The sequence below is a fragment of the Scyliorhinus torazame genome, chromosome 2 (assembly GCF_047496885.1).
Source record: "Scyliorhinus torazame isolate Kashiwa2021f chromosome 2, sScyTor2.1, whole genome shotgun sequence".
Taxonomy (NCBI): Eukaryota; Metazoa; Chordata; class Chondrichthyes; order Carcharhiniformes; family Scyliorhinidae; genus Scyliorhinus; species Scyliorhinus torazame.
In genome coordinates, this window is record NC_092708.1 from 203,791,721 (window position 1) to 203,814,722 (window position 23,002).

General features: G+C 46.6%; 1 protein-coding gene across 4 annotated transcripts in view; it reads left to right on the forward strand.

Moving 5' to 3' along the window:
• Nucleotides 1–23,002, forward strand: part of pard3bb (par-3 family cell polarity regulator beta b) — a 1,556,033-nt gene that overhangs the window by 1,368,310 nt on the left and 164,721 nt on the right. For all 4 annotated transcript variants that reach the window (XM_072482810.1, XM_072482818.1, XM_072482833.1 and 1 more), the window contains one exon: nt 1,932–2,064. In XM_072482810.1, the coding sequence (XP_072338911.1) occupies nt 1,932–2,064 (133 nt within the window). The remainder of the gene's footprint in view (nt 1–1,931; nt 2,065–23,002) is intronic.

The following is a 23,002-nucleotide window of genomic DNA, read 5'->3' on the forward strand; positions in this document are numbered from 1 at the left end:
GGGCAGGAATGTGGAGTTGTAGCCGATCAGCCATGGTCGTATTCAGTGGCAGAGCAAGCAGGCTTGAAGGACTGTACAGTTGACTCCTGTTCCTTATGTTCCTAAGTCACTTTACGATATATGAATGAAAAGATGCTGCGGAAATGCCAGCTCTTTCTATCATTTGTCTACTGAGGATCAGAGCTAAGCCTGATTCTGTGTTGACTCAATGCTTATATATCATTGGAACCGGAACCACAGCTGTATTTTCCCCTTCTTCTCTTCCCAGCCCCAGGGGATTTGAGGCCTTTTACGGCACCCGAACCGCCCACCCAACTCAACGCAAGCTGCAAAATCAGACATGATGGGCGCGATTCTCCCAGTCCCGCACTGGGCCGGAGAATCACCGCGGAACGCCGCCACGACGGCGGTGCGCGATTTTCCGAGGTGCGGAGAATCGGTGCCATTTGCGCCAGGGCGTTTGGCACGGCGCCGGTCGCGAGCTGCTGTCCACGGCCGGGCCGCCGATTATCGCCGAGCGGCCGCGTGGTAACGGCAGAGTCACGCCGGTGCCATTCACCCCTGGTCGCTGCCGGCGGGAACTCTGCGCGAAGGGTCGGGGAGCAAACTGTCGGTGGGGAAAAGCGCTCCTTCACCAAGGGGGCCTCCGATAGGGTATGGCCCGCGAGCGGGGCCCACCGATCGCAGGCCGGCCTCCTCCCCCCCCCCCCCCCCCCCCCCCCCCCCCCTGGGCCTACTTTGTTGTGCGTCTGGCCCCAGAACCCCCGCGCCATGTTGCGTCGGGGCCGGAGTGTTCCTGTTCCTTGAGTCTACCGCGCATGCGTCGGTTGGCGCTTCGCCACTGTGCATGCGCGGGTTGGCGCCGCCCCCAGTCCACGCCAGGATGTAAGACTGGAGAGGCGTGAACCGCTCCAGCGCCATGCTGGCCCCCTGTGGAGACCAGAATCCCTACTGGCCGCACCCGTTTCGCGCCATCGTGAAACGCGATGGCGTTCACGGCGGCGCGGACACTTAGTCTCATGATCGGTGAATCGCGCCCGGTATCTTCTGTACACGGTGGCATAATACTGTACCATGCTACCATTTACTGGCTCAGCTTTCAGGGAACTCAGAGCGCCACTTCCTTGGAAGAGAAATTGGCATCTCTTTACATAGAAATGCATGGAATTTGCAGCGCTTAAGCAGGCCATTCAGCGTAATCGGTCTATGCAATGCTTCTGCTCTACCTGAGCTTCTTTGCACCTTGTCAATATATTCTTCAACTCCTTTCTCCCTCGTGTATGTGGCTAGCTTTCCCTTAAATACACGTTTGCTGTTATCCTCAACTACTCCATGTGGTAGCAAGTTCCACATTCTAATCATTCTCTGGATAATGAATTCCCTGTTGAATTAAACCCTCTGTAGGTAAAGAGGTTTCTCCTGAATTTATTAGTGACTCTGTTATATATATGACCCTAGTTTTATTCTCCCCCAAGTCTACCCTATCAATGCCTTTTGTATAGTTGAAGGCATCCTTTAAGTCACTTTTTGGTCTTTTTCCAAGGGAAGTGGGACCAGTGCAGTTATCCATGGGAGTATTAACAGAGATGGATGAGTTTCTGAAGCAATGTTCTCCAAAGATACATGGCCTGCTGATGTGTTGAACTGTGATGAGAAATGTGATGTCTATAGCACCGAGTCCTTGAGATTATTTCAGTACGCCAAGCTGCTGTGCACTGTAGAGACCATTGATGAGGGTTTTTTTTCCCCCAAAACACATTGCTCTACCTTCATTGAACTTCTAATGGGGGAAAACAAATGATCCTTACCAATTTTGACGAGGGTTTGCCTGGACAGTCTCTGACGCCGAGGTCATGGCCTGCTTCAGCATTCCGGGGGAAGGGCTCTGTTTAGAAAGCCAACACCTAACCCTGTTCTATTCTTCTGTGTAGTGCCAGACCCAACAACATTGAACGAATCCATCAGCTGAGGAAGGAGTACCATCAGGCCAGACGCGAGGGCGCCATTCCGTCTTACGAAGAGCACGAAGGCAGGCAGTGGCCCAGTGACTATGAACCACCTTGGGTAAGTCTTTGACGCATGCGATGCCAATGTGGGGATTCCCCATAAAACCGGAACCTCTTTCTTGTACAGCTGAACAGTCATGCAAATCGAAGTAGAAACCTGCAGTGGCCTAAGCCGTTAAATCCCAGCTGCACTAATTTTGTTCACAGCTGTCTTGAATGTGTGCTTCGCGGGCCTGTATGGAGTGGAACAACATGGCTCGAATGTATTTTAGCCAGCGGCAGGCAGTGATAAATATTTACTTGTGCCACCATATGGTTTTCTTGACTTCTCCCAGATGGATGGTTATTTTGATAGCCAAGTTAAGAATTCTGAATTTTTTTTTTTGCGCATTGGGTTTAGATGGAGGCAGTGTTGTTTTTCGATGATTTATTCGGCATTGCTCTTTCATTTATCCCTTAAGGAACATCATACTTCTGGGATTCTTACCTCTTCCAAGTACAGGGGAGACAGTTCAAATGAGTTTATTTTGATTTACTAAGAGAGAGAGAGGAAAAAACAACACGGCTTCCCAGGTACCAAGAAAGTAAACAGCAGCTGGTTAGCTTTGTCACGATTGCTCCAGCAGGTTAACTTGTTGGGAGCAAACAGCCGGGATAGTTTCAGAACCTAGAGTGTTTCTGTATCAAACACTCCGATGTTGTGGGGTGACTCTCTGACGACTCCCTCACTGCAGAGTGAAGTTGCTAATCTTGCAGGCAAGACCTGGACATTCGTGCAAACAATAAAGGAGGAAAACATAGTGGCGGTAAAACAGAATAATCCATGCATGGGGTTTTGTTTTTGTATTTTCTTCGAACATGTTGGTTTATTAGTTATGTCAAAATATTGGAGATTGGGAAATTCTTACTCGGCAGGGAGGCATTAACGTACATGATAAAACCTCCAGGAATATGACCAAACCGAGTTGGCAACTCTCACGTGCAGTGACTTTGTCTCTCTTTCCATTTGATTACTATAGAGGTTACAAAAAAATTAGATTCTCTTATGAACATAGGGCATTTCAAAAGGAAATAATGTGCATTTCTGTAGGGACTTTCACATCCTCGGGACTTCCCAAAGCACATTGCAGCCAATGAAATAGTTTTTGTAGTGTAGTCACTATTGTCATGTAGGAAATGCCACCAGCCAACTTGTGCACAGCAGGGCCACAAAAATAGCGATCATGACTAGATAGCTTTGAGTGACGTTAGCTGAGGGATTGATGCTCGCCAGGGTACTGAGATGCGTCTTCTGGATCTTTGTGGCGAAGGGAAGGCTGCAGGAACAACTGGTGCAAATCAATCATTTTCAGTAAGAGGGTAAGTGCAGGAGGTGATGTCTGTTTTACCTGTGGGACCTGCTGTTGAGTTATTAATGGTAGCTATCGGGATATCAGTATTTCAAATCCAACCAAACATCATAGCTGAAGAGGCAGTTACATGGTGCTAAAATTAGCTTGTCAATAGATGCTAATTGCTAATCAGTATGTTTCTTCAGAAATCACTTCAGGCTCCTTATTGGTCATAATAGCCCCAAAAGCAGTGCCAGTGAGTTGCAAGTGTTACAACCGCCGGACCCTTATGAGAAAGAGAACAAAGAAACGTACAGCTCAGGAATAGGCCCTTTGGCCCTCCAAGCCTACGCCGACAATGCTGCCCATCTAACCTAAAACCTTCTACACTTCCGAGGGTCTGTATCCCTCAATTCACTCCAAAGACGTGTAGGTAGGTTGTTTGGCCATCCTAAATTGCCCTCAGTGTCCAAAAAAGGTTAGGGGGGGTTATTGGGTTTCAGGGATAGGGTGGAAGTGAGGGCTTAAGTGGGTCGGTGCAGACTCGATGGGCCGAATGGCCTCCTTCTGCAATGTATGTATGTTCTATGTAATTCCCATCCTATTCATGTTTTTGTCAACACGCCCCTGAAACGTCACCATTATACCTACTTCTACCACCTCACCCGGCAGCAAGTTCCAGACACCCACTACCCTCTGTGTAAAAACATGCCTCGCATATCTCCTCTAAACTTTGCCCCTCGCACCTTAAACCTATGTCCCCGAGTAATTGACTCTTCCACCTTGGGACAAAGTTTCTGACTATCCACTCTGTCCATGCCCCTCATAATTTTGTACGGTTATGTCTAAAGCTATATCTTTTAACTTAAGGTAAAACAGAATGCCCTAGAATGGGGGATGGCGTGAGGTTGTACCAAACTCTGCCTGTCAATAAGCCCAAAAAATTTGGTTGCCATGGGGACAGGAGCGCAGGCCAAAGCCTGAAAGTCAGGTGTGAGCTTTAACACCTGAGCACAAACGATAAGACAGCTGTTCTTGCTGCTTGCAGACTGACAGGCTCTCCAAGTCAGACAGTCTGAAAAAAACAGGTGCTGCTGTGCTGTGAGGCAGAAGGAATGATTTTGTTTGGGTTCATCACCAAGCGCAGGACGGAACCCCTTTTCAAAGGAAGGAAGTTTGTTGAAGACCAAAGAATTTGCAATGAGTGCCTTGCTGCTGGAAGTCCATTCACGTATTCGCAGAAGAGCGAGTGACAGCAACTTTGTTTAAAGGGGCACTGGAAGATTCACTCCATATGAGGCAGGAAGAAGAATCGCCAGGAGACATTTAGGACTTGAAATCCAAGGCTACTAATCTGCTGAGGAGGTGTTGTAATGTATAAGCATGGCATGCAGTTTTCAGTTGTGATAAGAAGCTACTGGGAAATAGCTTTTCTGTGGTGTAGTGTATGAGTTCCCTACAAAGTGATGTTCAGTTCGTGTTGATTTTAGTTTGGTGCACTAAATGTCTTAAACCATGATCCTTACCATGCAAATGTTTGCATAGGCCTCTGGGAAATGAATTCTTTTTTTTAAAAAAAGTTATGAGCCTCTGCGGGATATCACTCCATGGCACTATATTCTACAACCTCAGAATAGATGGCAAATGTGGCCTCGTCTCCCTCCCAGGCGGGATATATAGATCCAAAGGCACCATTTTCAAAAAGAATAGAGAGCTCTTCTCTGGTGTCCTGGCGGATATTTCTCCCTCAGGCAATAGTAATGTGTCAGGTCATTGTAATAATCATCATATTGCTGTATGTGGGATTTTGCTGTGTGCAAATTGATAAAGTGTCCCCTGGTTGCGACAGTGATTGCATTTTTTTAAAAAGTGTAAAGGCTGTAAAGTGTTTTGGGACGTTCTGAGTTCATGAAATACGCAATATAGATAAGTGTCTCTCTTTACAAGCGCGATCTTCCCAAAAGGGAACATAGTTCCCGAGCGAGCCCGTTTAACCGCGTGTTACCTGGCACTAGCAGTGCCGAGAAACACATGGTTATTCAATGTAGCTCGCTTTGAATTCGGGGTCAAAACGGAGAACGCGCGGCCAAGGCAGCACGTAGTCCCCTTTTTTACAATTGTAGCGAGAGATTGGGATGCCATCTTTAAATAGCATCCTGATCTCCAAGGCCCAGAAACAAAATCCCCGACTTGCCCCCGAAAGCAACATGGGAGGGTCCTCTGCCCCCCTCCCCCGCATCCTCTAACACCCACGGCGGGCAACCCCGGCCCGCTCGCATGCGCAAAAATGCCAGCTTGGCACATTGGCAGCGCCAAACTGGCACCCTGTCAGTGCCCATGACAGCTGGCAGTGCCACCTGGGCACCTTGGCAATGCCAGGCTGGTACTGCCAGGGTGCACACATGGCACCGGCAGTGCCAGGGCAACACACTGCCCAAAGGGCATGCAGCTGGGGGCCTCTGAACCCCTTAGGGATTCCTCTTGCAACGTCTCTCGAGATTGCGTTGAATCTTGTGAGGCGTTGCGGCCGCATAGATCCCGGGCCACGTTGCGTTGAGGTGAGCTACTTTTCGGGTGCAGCGTGGCATGAAAATCGCGCCTTACTTTTTTTTTAACCTCATCAAAATAATCTACTGTCCCATAGATGATGATCACAGTGCGCCATGACATTCAATGTTAAATTTGTCTTTAAGGAATTAAGAAAAAATTGTGGGAGTAATTACTATGAGCATCAACTACCTAGCTCTGACTAAGTGATGACTAAGTATTTTTAGTTTTTGTTTGCTCGCAAATATCATTTTGAAAAGAACAAAAATAATTTTCTTGTTAACCACAATCAGACCTCTTCAGTCCCTTTGGGAAATAATGATGGTGATGTGTTCCAATAACATCAGCCAAAGGGATTTCCTGAGAACATGCCTGCTTCCTACTAATGTAGTCGATGTGTGGAGTCAGTTTTCACACTGATCGAGAGCCATCTTTGAATATTTTGTTACACTTGTTCTGATGTCCCAATTTGCGACTGAGGACAACAATTCAATTTTTTTTCATAATTCAATTTTTTAATCTGGCCAACTGTCCAATGCCACTTCATGCCAATGCTATCGGACTAACTTTCAGACAAATGGCCAGGTTCTTACAGCATGAACTGGGCTGGTATGGAACCTAAAGAAAATGGCGGTGACGTTGCGTGACTGGGCATCCTGTGTCCGTTTACAATGTCTGCACCTTTGTGAAGGTGGGGAGGTGTGCAGGCCATTGAACTTGCCCATGTTCCTAAACAAGCAATTAGGTTAGTTAAGGGCTTGCCATAAGGCTGTCTCTGCAAACATTTTGAATCTTCCTGTGGGCCTCTGGCGGTCATGAGCTCAGCCTCAGGCCAGCTCAAGGCAGGCAAAGACCAGGTCAGGGGCGAGTCATGGAGATGAGAAAAGTTTGAAACGGTAAGGAAGCATGCTCTTCTTAGGGTTAAAGAGCTCACCTTTGAAGGAAGGTTGCAACAGCTCATCACAGGTTGCTGGAGGAACCAGCATTAAGAACTTTTTCACGCTCCTGGCAACACATGGGCATCGGAGAAGTGGGCAAAGCTGTTTGGACTTCACTTTGACGTCACTTGAGCACCAGGAAGGGTGCAGCTGGGAATAGGTGCTGCACCCTCAGAAATCAAGGCCACTGGAGATGAGATGTTGAAGCCTGAACAGGATGAGCAGAGGGAGGGGCACCAGGATTCGAGAGGAGAGGGAGAAGTGGCTCAAATGAGAAGGATGCATTATCCGTAGCACAGGATCTATAGGTTGAGGTGAAGCCACCTGTAGATGTCCTAGAACAAGTGTCATAGGAGACTGTGACTCTCTGGGCGAATGGCCACAGCTATTTATGCCTCGTCAGTGCGGAACTCTACGCCATGTCACAGGGGGCTGCACACCGCTGCATTACCCAGGTAACATATGCCCTTCTTCAAGGATGGACATGTGCCAGATTCACAACAAATTGAGCATCACCAGCTCAGAGGGCATTGTATCCGATGACTGGAGTGGTCAAGTGGCGACCTGCAAAACCTGACAGCAAGGTTTTCGGTCATCGTGGTGTTCTGCTGTGCTCTCTGTGATATAGCCCTCAAGAGAAATGTGGATCTTGAGGATGGTGAGGTCCTGGAAGGGGACAACTCATTAAGGAGAGAAGTAGGAGGTAAGGCAGGAGGAAAAAGTGGAGGCAGGGAGAGATAAAGCTGAGCAGAGTGCGCCCCCATGCAATCTCTCTCCTCTCTCACATGCGTGGCAGGACATCAGCATCCATAGAATCCTTACAGTGCAGAAAGAGGCCATTCAACCCATCGAGTCTACGCCAACCCTCCGAAAGAGCACAGGACCTAGACCCAATCCCCCGCCGCATGCCCGTAACCCTGCACATTGATCATGGCCAGTCTACCTAACCTGTACATCTTTAGACTTTGGGAGAAAACCGGAGCACCTGGAGCAAACCCATGCAAAAACGAGGAGAAAGTGCAAACTCCACACAGTCACCCAAGGCCGGAATCGAAACTGGGTCACTGGCGACGTGAGGCAGCAGTGCTAACCACTGCCACCATGCTGTCCCCTCTGATATCTCTGATCCCTGTGGTGCAGTTAACAGACTTTGGCACAAACTCTCTCCCTCAGGACAACCAGCTGCCTGAACCCTCCCTCCGTTCCTGTCCCAATCAGCTTTTATTGGACAGGAAACTCATCCATTTCAATTGAGCTCAGCCCCAGGAAAATACTTCAGTCGCTTTCCCACCAACGGAGGGTTTCTGACAGGAAAAACAGGCCCGGTTCCTGCATCCCACCCCTGTGGTGAAATTTCGACCCGAATTCACTCTTAAGGAGTGCCCTAATGATTGAGATGGAGGTCAAGTGGTATAGAGGAGGAATTTCAGAACTTTAACTAACTTGATAGAGTTTTTCGAGGAGGTCACTAAGATGATTGATGCAGGTAGGGCAGTAGATGTTGTCCATATGGACTTCAGTAAGGCCTTTGACAAGGTCCCTCATGGTAGACTAGTACAAAAGGTGAAGTCACACGGGATCAGGGGTGAACTGGCAAGGTGGATACAGAACTGGCTAGGCCATAGAAGGCAGAGGGTAGCAATGGAGGGATGCTTTTCTAATTGGAGGGCTGTGACCAGTGGTGTTCCACAGGGATCAGTGCTGGGACCTTTGCTCTTTGTAGTATATATAAATGATTTGGAGGAAAATGTAACTGGTCTGATTAGTAAGTTTGCAGACGACACAAAGGTTGGTGGAATTGCGGATAGCGATGAGGACTGTCTGAGGATACAGCAGGATTTAGATTGTCTGGAGACTTGGGCGGAGAGATGGCAGATGGAGTTTAATCCGGACAAATGTGAGGTAATGCATTTTGGAAGGTCTAATGCAGGTAGGGAATATACAGTGAATGGTAGAACCCTCAAGAGTATTGAAAGTCAAAGAGATCTAGGAGTACAGGTCCACAGGTCATTGAAAGGGGCAACACAGGTGGAGAAGGTAGTCAAGACGGCATACGGCATGCTTGCCTTCATTGGCCGGGGCATTGAGTATAAGAATTGGCAAGTCATGTTGCAGCTGTATAGAACCTTAGTTAGGCCACACTTGGAGTATAGTGTTCAATTCTGGTCGCCACACTACCAGAAGGATGTGGAGGCTTTAGAGAGGGTGCAGAAGAGATTTACCAGAATGTTGCCTGGTATGGAGGGCATAAGCTATGAGGAGCGATTGAATAAACTCGGTTTGTTCTCACTGGAACGAAGGAGGTTGAGGGGCGACCTGATAGAGGTATACAAAATTATGAGGGGCATAGACAGAGTGGATAGTCAGAGGCTTTTCCCCAGGGTAGAGGGATCAATTACTAGGGGGCATAGGTTTAAGGTGAGAGGGGCAAGGTTTAGAGTAGATGTACGAGGCAAGTTTTTTACGCAGAGGGTAGTGGGTACCTGGAACTCGCTACCGGAGGAGGTAGTGGAAGCAGGGACGATAGGGACATTTAAGGGGCATCTTGACAAATATATGAATAGGATGGGAATAGAAGGATACGGACCCAGGAAGTGTAGAAGATTGTAGTTTAGTCGGGCAGCATGGTCGGCACGGGCTTGGCGGGCCGAAGGGCCTGTTCCTGTGCTGTACATTTCTTTGTTCTTTGTTTTTTGGGCCTAGACAGCTGAAGCCACGGGCGTCATTTGTGGGGTGAAGGAAATCAGGGATGTACTAGGGGGCAGAGTTGGGTGAGCCACCAGGCAATGGGGACAGGCAGAATCATGAAGGGATTTGAACACAGGGATGACTATTTTAAATTCAATGCATTACTGAACAGAGAGTCGATGCAGGTCAGCAAGCACAGGAGGATGGTGACACCTAGAAAGTAAACGTTTCTTACTCCCATGGGAAACTAAATTGTACATGACCTACCATAATGTAAGAATTCCTAATCAGCATGGAAATAGTAGTCTAAAGGAGGAGAGAGAGAGAGAGAACCCCTGCGGAATCTAGGTATTTATAATCAGTGAGAGAAAGAGCTGTTTGCAATGGCCCTCTTTCCTTTCCTTCCTAGCATATGGCAAGTCAAAGTCAGGAATTAATGGTGTGTGGGGTCATTGGAATGGACTACCAGCCCTTTCAACCCCTCTTTGGCATTTTGCATCAATGCACTGGCACCATGTCACGAAGCAGACCACTGGGTGTTCCGTAAGCCTCATTCTCTTCCAGACAAACAATCTAAAATAGATTACAGACTGCACCAACCAAAGTAGCACCGGAAGGTGAGTAATCACATTTCCAGCATCTGACGTCAGGTTGGCATTTTCTTGATAGCTGGGCTTTGGGCTGAGCAGAAAGGTCATGACTGACGGGTGCTCCTGTTAATAGTAGCTTAGGTGGTGAAGTTATCACTGTGTGAATGGATAAAACAGTAACCACTTAATCACTCGGGTTAAGGATTAAGGTTTGTTGAATATTCAGGCAGTGTAGCGTGGACATCTTTCGCAGAAGGAAAAAAACACCAGTGTGGATGTAATGGACAGTGAAGTAATCATCCAGAATGACCAAATAGTAAAAATCTGCTTGTTTGCACTTAGAGAGGAAACTCTCAGAAAATAGGTTAAAAAGTGTAACATTGAAGCTTTATCCACAGCTAACATTTGTTGGTATAAAGTGGGATTCCTTGAGTGTTTTTCGATTCAAAATTGATCTTTCACAGATCAAACCCTATTTCCTGTTAATATGCTGAAAGTAACCATTTTTCCTTAATCTTCACAGACAACTGAATAAGGTCATCATCCAGACAATAAAATAAATTCTATTGACTCTTAAATATTAATTTTTGAACTGTGTTCCATGGACCATAGAATATATACAAGGTTATTAGATCTTTATCCAGATGGAGCAAGCGTATTATGAGCACTGTCCCGAGAATTCTACATTCCACATGTTTCCATATTTGTTTCACGTCAGCACATTTTCTTTGTGACTGTACAGTGTTTTTTTATTTTTTTTTATTTTTTAAATAAATTTAGAGTACCCAATTCATTTTTTCCAATTATGGGGCAATTTAGCGTGGCCAATCCACCTACCCTGCACATCTTTGGGGTGTGGGGATGAACCCATGCAAACACTGGGAGAATGTGCAAACTCCACACAGACAGTGACCCAGAGCCGGGATCAAACCTGGGACCTCGGCGCCGTGAGGCAACAGGGCTAACCCACTGCGCCACCGTGCTGCCCATGACTGTACAGTGTTAATACTAAATGTTTCATGCGGTTGTGTTGCTGATCCTGTATTTTGGAAGTGAGGTCAGAAAATCCCATGGAGTGTATCAGTATTTACAGACGTAACAGTATTTACAGACAGTTCCCAAGAGCGTAACAGTATTTTCAAGCAAACCCCATATACGTTTCACTATTTACGGACAGTGCCCAGGAGTGTAACAGTGTATACCATGGTCCCACCATATTGAATGGTGTGAAAATCACTGTTTTGGCCGGGTGCAGGAGGAGCCATTGTGACCTTGTTTGTTGTACTCAACCCTGATGGTTTTTTGTGCCTTGCTCTTCCAAAATGAAGTCCAGACATTCATCTCCTCCTATAACATCGAGCATCAACTCTCTTGCCAGCGCAGCATTCCCTTTCAGAATTGGTATGTTTTCCCCAACCTACGAGCTAGCTCTTCTGCTGCTGCAGGCTACTTTTGTTTTGTACTTTAGGAACGATGGGCTAGTTTTCAGGTTTGCTTTCATTGGCATTGACTTTAGATTTTGAGACATGCTTTATTGCTTTCACATTTAAACCGATTGATTGAGACTCCGGTTGACTGTATCTTTGTGTTAGTCGATTCCAGTTGACTGCACCTTTGTGTTAGTTGATTTGTCCTTGACTTTGGACCACTGTTCGATTTCAAGATTTGCTGTAAAGCTGCCTGAGCCCCTTCCAAGTGACGCAAAGTTTATGCATGTTTCAGAAGTGCCTGCTTTCCCCAGATTAAGCAGCAGGGCTTGCAGTGAATGTCTTGATTCATTGTGGTGAAGCGGCTTTTCATAAACCTTCCTGCGAGGAAGGAACTGGAAGTAATTTGCGCATTTTTCCAAATTGCTATTGACCTTGATTTGGCAGCTCATGTTGCTGTAAAGGAAAGACTTGCATTTATGTAGTGCCCTTCCTGACTTCAGGACGTCCCAAAGTGCCAATTAAGTGTTTTTGAAGTGCGACCCGTATTGTAATGTGGGCGACACAACAGCAAAATTGCAAACAGAGAAGTTACAGCAGCAAAAATAGTCACATAATCTGTTTGAGTAATATTGGCTGAGGGATCAACAGTGGCCAGGGTAAATTCCTTGTAGCGCACAAAGACTCACGAGAGACGAATAGAGATGAAGTCGATGAGGCTTTATTAAGCGTGACTTGTTCCCCGCAGTTCAGCAACAGACTGGCCTGCGGGGGAGAACTCCTGGTTCTTATACTCCGCCTTCAGGGCGGAGCTAGAGATCAACAGCCAACCAGGACCCGGGATCTGTCAGCCAATGACATCACGGCTTCACAGTCCCACATGACCCCTAATGCATACTACCACATTCCTCTAATTTCCTTCAAAGTAACGCCACCTAATAGGGTAGATGCAGAAGAAAGTTGGATAACATCCCACAAATGTAGTGTTGATCAACCAAAGCTCACTCTCCACCTTACTTTTGGCCTTCTGTCTCAGAACTTACCATTTGGATTTTCCCACTAGTGTTTGTGTAAGTTCATTATTCTCTCAACATAGAATCCCTACACATCTTTGAACACTTAGGGGCAATTTACCATGGCCAATTCACCTAACCTGCACATCTTTGGACTGTGGGAACACCCAGAGCAAACCCACGCAGACACATGGAGAACGTGTAAACTCCACCCAGACAGTGACCCAAGGCCGGAATCGGACCCAAGGCCGGAATCAAACCCAGGCCCCTAACGCTGTGACGCAGCAGTGCTAACCACTGTGTCATCATGCTGCCTTTATGCTGGGCCTACTTTTCATAAGTCCCAAATTATGCTCCTGGGAAGACACTCTGTGGCATCATGCTATTAAAAGAACAAGACCCTAGTGGGGTTATCAGCTCAATAAGAAAGATTTATGAGAATGGTTCTACAGATAACGGATGTGTATGCATTGGAGAAGCTGGAGCTGCTCTCCAAGGAGCAGAAGAGGAGACTTAGATGAAGTTTTCAAAATCATGAAGGACTTGAACAGAGTAAATGGAGAAAAATTATTCCCATTGGTAGGAGGGTCATGAACCAGGGGGCACTGATTTAAGGTGATTTACAAAAGGATCAAAGACCACATGAGGAAAAACCTTTTACATGTAGCAAATAGTTAGGGACCTGGAATGCACTGACTGAGAGTGCGTTGGGGACAGATTTACTCATCACTTTCTAAAAGGAATTGGATGTTTACCTGAAGGGAAATAAATTTGCACGGTTACATGGAAAGGGCAGGAGAGTAGTACTGGCTTAATTGCCCTTGCAAAACGTCGGCACGGACATAATGTATCAAATGGCCTCCTTCTGTGCTCTAACTGTTCTAGGATTCTATTCATTTATCCAAAGCCTGCGGTTGTTAGCTGTGGCTAAGCTGGGGGCACTCTCACCACTGAATCACAAGGTTCTGGGTTCAGGTTCCCACTGCCCTGCCCACTCAAGGGCTTGGGTACAGAGACCAAGGCTGAGATTCCCAGCAGCACCGTGGGCTTGCTGCATTGTCAAACATACTGGGCGGAATTCTCCCCCTCACACCAGGTGGGAGAATCGCCGGGGCGCCGCGCGAGTCCTGCCATGCCGCCCCGGCACCCGCACGCGAGTCTCCCACCCCTCCCAAACCGGTGCGGCGAGAATCAGGGCTGGCCGCTCGGAGAATCGTCGCTCGCTGTTTGTAGCGGGCGAGCGGCGATTCTCTGGCCCGGATGGGCCGAGCAGCCTGCCCAAACGACAGGTTCCCACCAACGCCGTCCATACCTGGTCGCTGCCGGCGGGAACAGCGCGGGAATGCTGGGGGGCGGCCTGTGGGAGGGGGGTTCCTGCACCGGGGGGGGGGGGGGACTCAAAAGGGGTCTGGCCCGCGATCGGGTCCCACCGATCGGCGGGCCGGCCTCTCTGAAGGAGGACCTCCTTTCCTCCGCTGCACCGCAAGATCCATCCGACACCTTCTTGCGGGGTGGCTGCGGGGAGGACGGCAACCGCGCATGCGCGGGTTGGCGCCGGTCAACCTGCGCATACGCGGATGGCGTCATTTACGCGGCGCAAGCTGTGGCATTTAAATGACGTGGCGCCGCTCCTAGCCCCCCGGGGGCAGGAGAATAGGGGGCTGGGAACGGCCTCCGACGCCGGAGTGAAACACTCCGGTTTTCACTCCGCATCGGCACTTAGTCTCCCGATGGGAGAATTGCGCCCACTGTCTTTTGGATGAGACATTAAAATGAGGTCCCATCTGCCTGTGCCTACTTTGATATATCTAAAAGATCCAATGATATTATTTTGAAGAAGAGCAGGTGAGTTCTCCCCTGGTCAATGTTTATCTGTCAATCAACATCTAGTCATTATCACATTGCTGTTTCTAGGAGTTTGCTGTGTGCAGATTGACTGCTGCGTTTCCTACATTACAACAATGATTAAATTTCAAAATTGTTCCATTGGTTGTTAAGTGGCTCGAGATGCCTCGTAATTGTGGAAAGTACTATATAAATGCAAGTCTTTCTTTCCTCTATTGGACACAAAAGCATGCTTGTTGTAGATTAGCACTTTGAGTAGTTTAAATTGATGTGAAACGTAGGTCCCACAGCCACCAAATCATTCCTTTGTGTCTATTTCCTCTCTTGTAATTGCAACTGAAATGGTTGACCTTCACAGTAACACCTTAGCCTGCCGGGCAGTGCAAATTATCTGACTCCTTCCATTATTGCTACTTAGAAAAAAAATGTTTTTATCACTTTTTGTTGAGGTCCAATGCAACGGGCATTGTACTGTAGGTCAGCAAGTAGCAATTCCACTATAAGGGGAAGGTGTAACTTTGGTCCGTTGAATGACAGCCCCATTATGACTAGAGATGTAATGTTGGTCAGTGACTGACGTTCATGTTATAACGCGAAAGTGTAGTGGTGGTTAGTGTCAATAAGATCAGTTAGATTGATGAAATAAGCGTCAGCTGAGGCACAATGGGTAGCGCTCTCATTGCTGAGTCAGAAGGTTTCTGGTTTAAGCCCCACTCCTGACAGTTAAACACAAAACCAAGGCTGACACACTAGTATAGCATTGAAAGAGTGCTGCAGCATTGGAGGAGCTATCTTCTGGATGAGATATTAAACCAAAGCTTCATCAGTCCTCTCAGGTGGACATAAAGGAAGAGTCACTTTTGTTTTATATTCATTCACGGGGTGTGAGCATCAAGACCAGCATTTATTTCCTTTCTGTAGGTGATGGCGAGCCGCCTCCTTCAGTCTCTGCAATCAACGAAGGAACATTTATCTCTCAACGAACCTCCGAAACAGATGATCTAATCATCATCATATTGCTGTTTTTGAGTTAGCTAGGTTCATTTTTAAAATTTATTCTATCATGGGATATGTACATTGCTGACAAGACGAGCATTTATTGTCCATCCCTAATTGCCCTTGGAGGGTGATGGTGGGTCGCCTTCTTGAACCGCTGTGGTCCATGTGGTGTAGGCACAGCCATGGAGCTGTTCGGAAGGGAGTTTCAGGATTTTAACTCAGCGACAATGAAGGAACAGCCAATATATTTCCAAGTCAGAATGGTGAGTAGCTCGGAGGGGAGCTTGCAGGTGGGCTCGTGGGTTACTACACTTCTTAAATTACAATAGTGGCTACACTTCAAAAATATCTCATTGGCTTAGGAACATGCTGAGGTCCTGAAAGGTGCTATATGAATGCTAGCCTTACATTCTTGTTCTCATTCCCATTTAACCAGACCTTTTTTAAATGGTCTATCTGTCTGCTGGAGCTAGAATCTCAACCTTTGAGCTGGGGGAGGGGAAAGAATGGAGATTTGGATTTTTTTTAAAAATTGGATGCAACTTTTAAGAGAAAGCACTTTTGGTATATTTTTGTTCTGAAAGGAAATGATGTGTATGTGTTCAATTTTTGGCTTGGTTTATGTCTGGAGGCTAATTCAAGCTAATGCATCTGCTGCCCATCTGCATGTCTGCTCACATCAAATAACATCAAACTAAAATAAATTCATGTTTTGAAAAGTGATATCTCAATATCACTTTGCTGTCATTCAAAAGCCAACTAACTCTGCAACCTGCAGCTCCAGCCTTAAGCTGAAGAAGTAATGAATGTCCTGGTGGTAGCAACTTGGCCCGCTAGTGCTTGCACATTAATTTGATATCTCCCTGGGGTTTCCCCAAGTGCCTGAGAACTGGAGATTGCTTAGCCTGTTCCACCATTCAATTACATCCTGGCTGATCTGTATCTTAATTCCATCTGTCCGCCTTGGATCTGTAACTGTTAAAATTCTGACGGAACAAAAATCTACCAATCTCAATTTTGCAATTTTCAATTGACTCCCAACCTTAAAACAGCTCTTTGGGGAGAGTGTGTCAAGATTTCCACTATCCCTGTGTGAAGAAGTCGACAAACAAAAGAATGTTCTATTAGTGACGCAGGTAAGATAATCAGAAAAAGGAGAAACTCTCCAATTAACCTAAGCTTCTCAGTCAGTGAGTTTATCTGTGGTGAAAAGCTCAGTTGAGAGATTTGGTCAAGGGGATTTTTCCCCTGTTGAGGCAACTTATTCTATCCCCTTATTCATAACCAACAAGAGTCTGGTGAAGTTGCTGCATTACTGAATGGTGAATGTTCAGCAGGGGATTCTTGGAAATGACGATATTTGAAAGTGATGATGCCGCTCTAAACATCTTCATGAAACACTCCTGGCAATGATGCAAAGCATTGGGCATGATGAGCATCGGAAATAAAGCCAGGAATTCTAAAATTATAAAGTGGCCTTGATACATTGCAGACCAATCAGCAGCTTGGAGCAGATTTAGTACAGGATAAGAATTCGGGGAGAGATCCTTTCTCCAAAAAGAAAAACTTGTATTTCATGACCTCAGGATGTCACAAAGCATTTTGCAGCCAATGAAGTGTCATCACTGTTCCGATGCAGAAAGTGAGGCACTCGATTTGTACATGGAAAAATCAGATGACCAGATCATCTGTTTCTTTTAGTGATATTGTCTGTAGCCATTGCTGTACTGTAGGGACATCAGGAAGTGCTCTTCGGAGTTCAGTTTCATTGAAAGATCTTTCCCCAAAATGTTAACCTGTTTCTCTTTCCCTTCTCAGATTATGTTGATGTGTTTAGCATTTTCTGTTTTCAATGTTCCCAGGTCAGGGGACAGTGAAATGCAACATTATACACCCCTTTCCAGTTTAAAATCAATTTTACTATCCATACATCCACTGTGCCAGAAGACGTCCACAAGTATAAGATGTTGTTGTTATTGGTGTTGTCGTTGTTTCTTTTCCTAGTGGTGCACAAGGCAGATTTTACATCTGTTCCCATTGTGAGTTTTTCCTGGAACAGGTCGCTAGTCTGTCGCCAGAGGCTTATCGCTTGAGGGGCTCCACACCACATCAGGTATGGCTAACCAGGAGTTTCTCCTGCTCTTATCACCTGACATTGGTGTGTGTTGGAAGGATTTTACAGGTTGATACTCAGCCAGTTTGGCCACGTTATGAACACATCTCCCTTGATCATCAAGTCCTGGAGTGGGGCTTAAACCTGGAGCTTCTGGCTCAGGTGGGGAAGCTACCTACTGCACCAGAAGGATCTCCATAAGCATAACATGACAGCCAATAAATTCATGAAAGTTGTCACGCGGAACCTCTTTACCCACCAATCAGTAGAATGTGGAATTTGCTCCAAGGACGTATAGTCGAGGTGAATGGCAAAAATACCTTTTAAGAGGAGGCAAGATAAACAAATAGGGAAGAAAGGAATAGAAGGTTAGTTTGATAGGTTTAGATGCTCAACATAGGTTGAGGTAAAGTAAGTTGGGTGATGGTTCAGGTAAAGCATAAAGACCAGCTTGGACCTGTTGGGCTGAATGCCCTGTTTCTGTGATGTAGATTCAATATAATTCCACAGAAACTAGTACATGGATTTTATGGGGCCTCCCTGCACAGCTGCTTCCTCATCATGAGACCAAAGTGCATGCCAACCAGTTTGCTGTGTGAGAGCAACATGTTTGGTAGACCAGTAATACTTTGGAAATCTGTACGGTGGAAAGAAAAATAAGAAAATCTACATATAGTGTGTGCTATGACCTCAGCACATCGCCAAGTTCTTTAGAACCAATTATGTACTTTTTAAAAGTAGCCACTGTTGTTCTACAGAGAAACTAAATACAGTAGCCAATTTGTGGACAACAGGCTCCCACCGTCCAAACTGTGATGGATAATCTTTCTCTTGTGATATTGATTGAAGGATAAATATTGCCTAGCGCACCATGGATAACTCTCCTGATCCTCTCGAACTAGTGACGTGGGATGTTTTACATGCACATGAGAGTATTGATATGCCTCGGTTTAACATCTGATTGGAAAGACAGCGCTGCTGAGAGTGTAGCACTCCCTCAGCATTACAATGGAGCCTTGACTTTGTGCTCATAGAATCATTGAGTTTTACAGCGCTAAAAGAGGCCCTCCGGCCCATTGTGTCTGCACTAGCTATCGAGCACCTATCTATTCTAATCCCATTTTCTAGCACTTGGGCCGTAGCCTTTTATGCTATGGCATTTAAGTTGTAGCATTTCAAGTGCTCATCTAAATGTTTCTCAAATGTTGTGACAGTTCCAGTCTTTCAGGCAGTAAGTTCTAGACTTCTTCCACCCTCTAGGTGAAAATGTTTTTTCCTCAAATCCCCTCTAAATCTTCCGGCCCTTACATTTTAAATCTGTGGCCCTGATTATTGACCCCCCCCCCCTCGACTAAGGGGAAAGAGGTGTTCCTATCTACCCTATCCATGGCCCTCACAATTTTGTTCACCTCAATCAGGTCCCCTCTCAGCCTTCTCTGCTCTAAGGAAAACAATCCCAGCCTAGCCCGGCCTCTCTTCATGGCTGTGAAGTGGGACTTGAGACAGAATCTTCCGAAGTTGAGATGAGATTGCTACCAACAGAGCCACAGCTGCTAACTCACTGGGTTGTGAAATAGCACTTGCAGAAGCTGGGGATATATCAAAAACACAAAATGCCTGTTGAAAATTTTCTAAAATCCCAAATATGTTTTTTGACCTAACATTGAGCATTCCTTTCTCTTGTAGAAATGGGCATAAAAACCTATTGGGAATTAATGACAGTTCTCACAAGTGCCTTGATTGCGCTTCCTGAGGAAAGGAATGAGGGGCCCTTGAAAACTTTGCTCACTTACATAGTCCTACGACATGTTCAAAGAGTATATTTTCAGTGCTTATTTATTTATTGTAACTGCACATAGAGGGCCTATTCAGATTTCCAACCAGGTTGTGTGCTGTGCCAAGAGTTGCCAGATTCTCAAAGCCTGTGACCATTCATGGTTTTCTACGTTGTGTCAGGAAGAGAATGGTGCACCTCTTACCAATTTACATTTGCCTCCAGGTGTCTGGGACATCTAATTTTTTCCTCTCTCTCTAGTTTGTGATTAAAGCGTGTTCTTAAAATAGATGTCTGCATTTCTGGCACACAGATTGCCTGTGTTCCCCTTAGTTTGTGAAGCCCAAATACAACCGTCAGCTAACTGGCTGTTCACTTCAGTACGTTTTGCGGGATTGTTTTCTGTGCCCCCATGCACCCAAACCTAACAGCTGTGAGTGTACCTCAGAGTGATTAATTGTGTGTGAAACACTTTGGGCCTTTGGTTTGGGGGACCAGTGATGATGTGCAATACGGTTGCAGGTGCCTTTCTGACTTTGTACTGGCACAGGCTGAAAGGGCCTTCACTGTGGAATGGTATGAATTGTTTCAGTTATTCTAGTGTAGATTTGTCAGCTCTCTAGCTGGGCCCAGGAGGTAAGAGCTGCAAGCAAATATCCAGGAGATAAATAATAGGAGCATTAAAAATGTTTTTAAAATAAATTTCTTTGGACACTTTAAAAAAAATATATATAAAAAGTATTGAACATGCAAAAAAGGCTGATGGTGACGAATTATCCGATCACATTAAGACTTTCCGCTTGTTGTTGGAAGGTGGTGCACTGTGAGATTGGACCAATGTCAGGGACCAATGATGGAAGTGAGAGGCAGGAGATCATATAATGAAACCTCCAGGAACTTGTCCAACCAAATCTGGCAACTCCAACTGGGAGAAGATATGGGAGAAAAGGGAATCAAGCAGAGTAAATTAACCTTGGGCTGGATTCTCCGTTTGGGAGACTGTGTTCTCCTGCCGGAGCTAAATTGCATCAGTTTTACTATCCCCTTGGGGTCGTAAAATGGGATGTAATTCAGTGTTCCATGCCATGCAGATTTATTGAGCTGGTGGTCCAATAGCAAGGTCTCGCGGATACCCGTGCACCGCAAATCAGCCCTGACCACCCCTCCCAGCGCAAATCGGCGCAGCCACACCCTTCCCTACCGCACAGCAGCCCCCCACCCCCAGATTGCCTGGGTGCCCTCCTACCGCCAAGTACTGGAGTGATCTAACCTCCACCCTGGGACCCCTGTAATAGGGGGATGCCCCCGATAGAGATCCCCTGCCTAAAGGAACCCCCTCCACAGACCCCCCACACCCCCACTCCTCCCTCCTGCTCCCCAAAAACGACCCCTGCCTGGAAGGTGGAGAGCAGTCCAGGCAGGAGCAGTGGGAAACATTACAGCTATAATTACCTTGCAGCTCCACATGTGCATTCCTTGAAGGAAAGCAGCTGTGCCTGCCACTGGTTCCCACATATCCATTAGCTGCAAGCCATTCCTTGCTTTCAAGTTGTGGTCTTTGTTTTGACAGCTAGTACAAACCACCTGCATCTTTGATCCATTCATATCCTTTCACGCTTCAGTGCCCTAAGTGGTGAAACCCCAATGATGTAAACAGCAACCACTCAAAGAGATGTAAGTGCATTCCAAGCACTAAGTGCATTCCAATCGTTCAAGCTTGTGATTTCACTGCACTTACTTCTCTTTGATGTTGTCACAGAGGCAGTGGTGGGGGGAGGGTCTCGTAGATGATGCAGGGGCAGGCGGTGCATTGTTGGTGGGGGGGTTGGCCTTCGGATGGTCTCTAACAGCAGGGCCCTGGCATAGTGGACCTCGCGTTAGACCAATCCCCATGGTCCACCGTGAGGTCTACCATGTCAGGGCCACACTGGTAAAAACCAAAGTGATTCGCACCCACGTGATTCCTAACTATGGGAACTGGAGAATTAAGGGAGTTTGGAGCATAGGGTGCAGGGCCTGCTAAATATGACCCATTTGCATTTATTTACATCTCCCCGCCGGCGCACATTGTGGACCTCGTTCGCGCCACAAGCGGCGGGTCAAAGCATCGAGTTCAGGTCGGCCAATCCTGATTTTGCCATCGGCACCCAATTCTCCGTCCCATCGGGGATCACATTCTGAGCGTCCTGGGACGGAGAACCCCACCCATTATCTCTTTTCTTAGGCAGTCGCTTGGAGTGGAGAATGACTTGCTTCCGCACTAAAAATGCCTTCTCAGGTGACTGAGGTGTCCACTGCATGACCTGCAGTCGTTCCAGGTCTCAGACTTCATTTTAAGTGGTGGAAGATGCCAGTGCATGAATTTTTTTAACGTGGGGTGGCAAGGGGGTCCAAGACAACTGGACCAGGATCGGTCGAATGGGTCAAATGAACATTATAATCTACACGTGACACATGAAGGTGGGCTAATTGTACATTGGCACTCGTTGTGAATTAAAATTTTCTTTTTACACAGATGGGCTATACAAGCAAATTTAACATTACCATATATAGGACTTTCTGGTGAGAATGTAGCAGCTGGTTATATTGAGCAATGCAGCGTCATTGCCGGAGTATAAATAAATATATGTTCCATTATATTGCATCTGTGTTCGGCAAGTAAAAGAAAAAGGAAGACTTGTATGTCAAGAGCACCCTTCACAATCTTGGAACATCTCAAAAGCTTTGCAACAAATGAAGTAATTTTGAAGTGCTGTAATATAGGAAATGTGGCGGCTAATTTTGCGATAACAACTCCCACAAACAACACTTCCATGAACTCGGCTCCTGTCCCAACAGGGGCCCTAATATCCTTGACCACTGTTTCAGAAACACCACGGAAGCCCACCGCTCAATCCTCTGACCACTTTTTGGATAATCAGACCACAAGACTGACTCCATCTCCTGGCGTACAAGCAGAAACCAAAGCGGAAGGGTCCGGTAAAGAAGGTCCTACAATGATGGTCTGAGGTAACAGAAGAGCTCCTATGCGACAGCTTGGAGTCAGTGGACTGGTCCATATTCAAGAACACAGCAGCAAACCTAGACAAGTCTGCCACTAACATCATAGATTTCATCAGTAAGTGTGTCGAGGACTGCATGCCAAAGAAGGTAGTACCTGCATTCCCCAACCAGAAACCATGGTTTAACCAGGAGATCCACTCCCTACTGAAGTCCAGTTCTGAGGCGTTCAACACAGGTGACCCTGACCGATACAAGAAATCTAGGTACGATCTCTGGAAAGCCATCAAGGACGCCAAGAGGCAATACCAGACTAAGCTGGAGTCCTAGACTAATGACACAAACTCTCATCGGTGGTGGCAAGGCTTAAACAATATAACGGGCTACAAAGCCGAGTAGAATCTCTGGCAACAGAGCACCCCTCTCCCATGAACTCAATGCATTCTATGCTCGTTTTGAGCAGGAAGCCAATGAACTGTTGTCGACTGCCCCAACAGCCTCGGACACACCCATACCTATTGGCATAGCCTAAGAAGTGAGATCGGCCTTCTTGAAAGTGAACCCATGGAAAGCAACAGGACCTGACGGGGACCCTTGTCATCCACTCAGATCCTGTGTGGACCAACTGACGGGTGTTCACAGACATCTTTAACCTCTCCCTACTCCGTTCCAAGGTTCCCACCTGCTTCAAAAAGGCCACTCTCATGCCGGTGCCAAAAAAGAACCAGGCA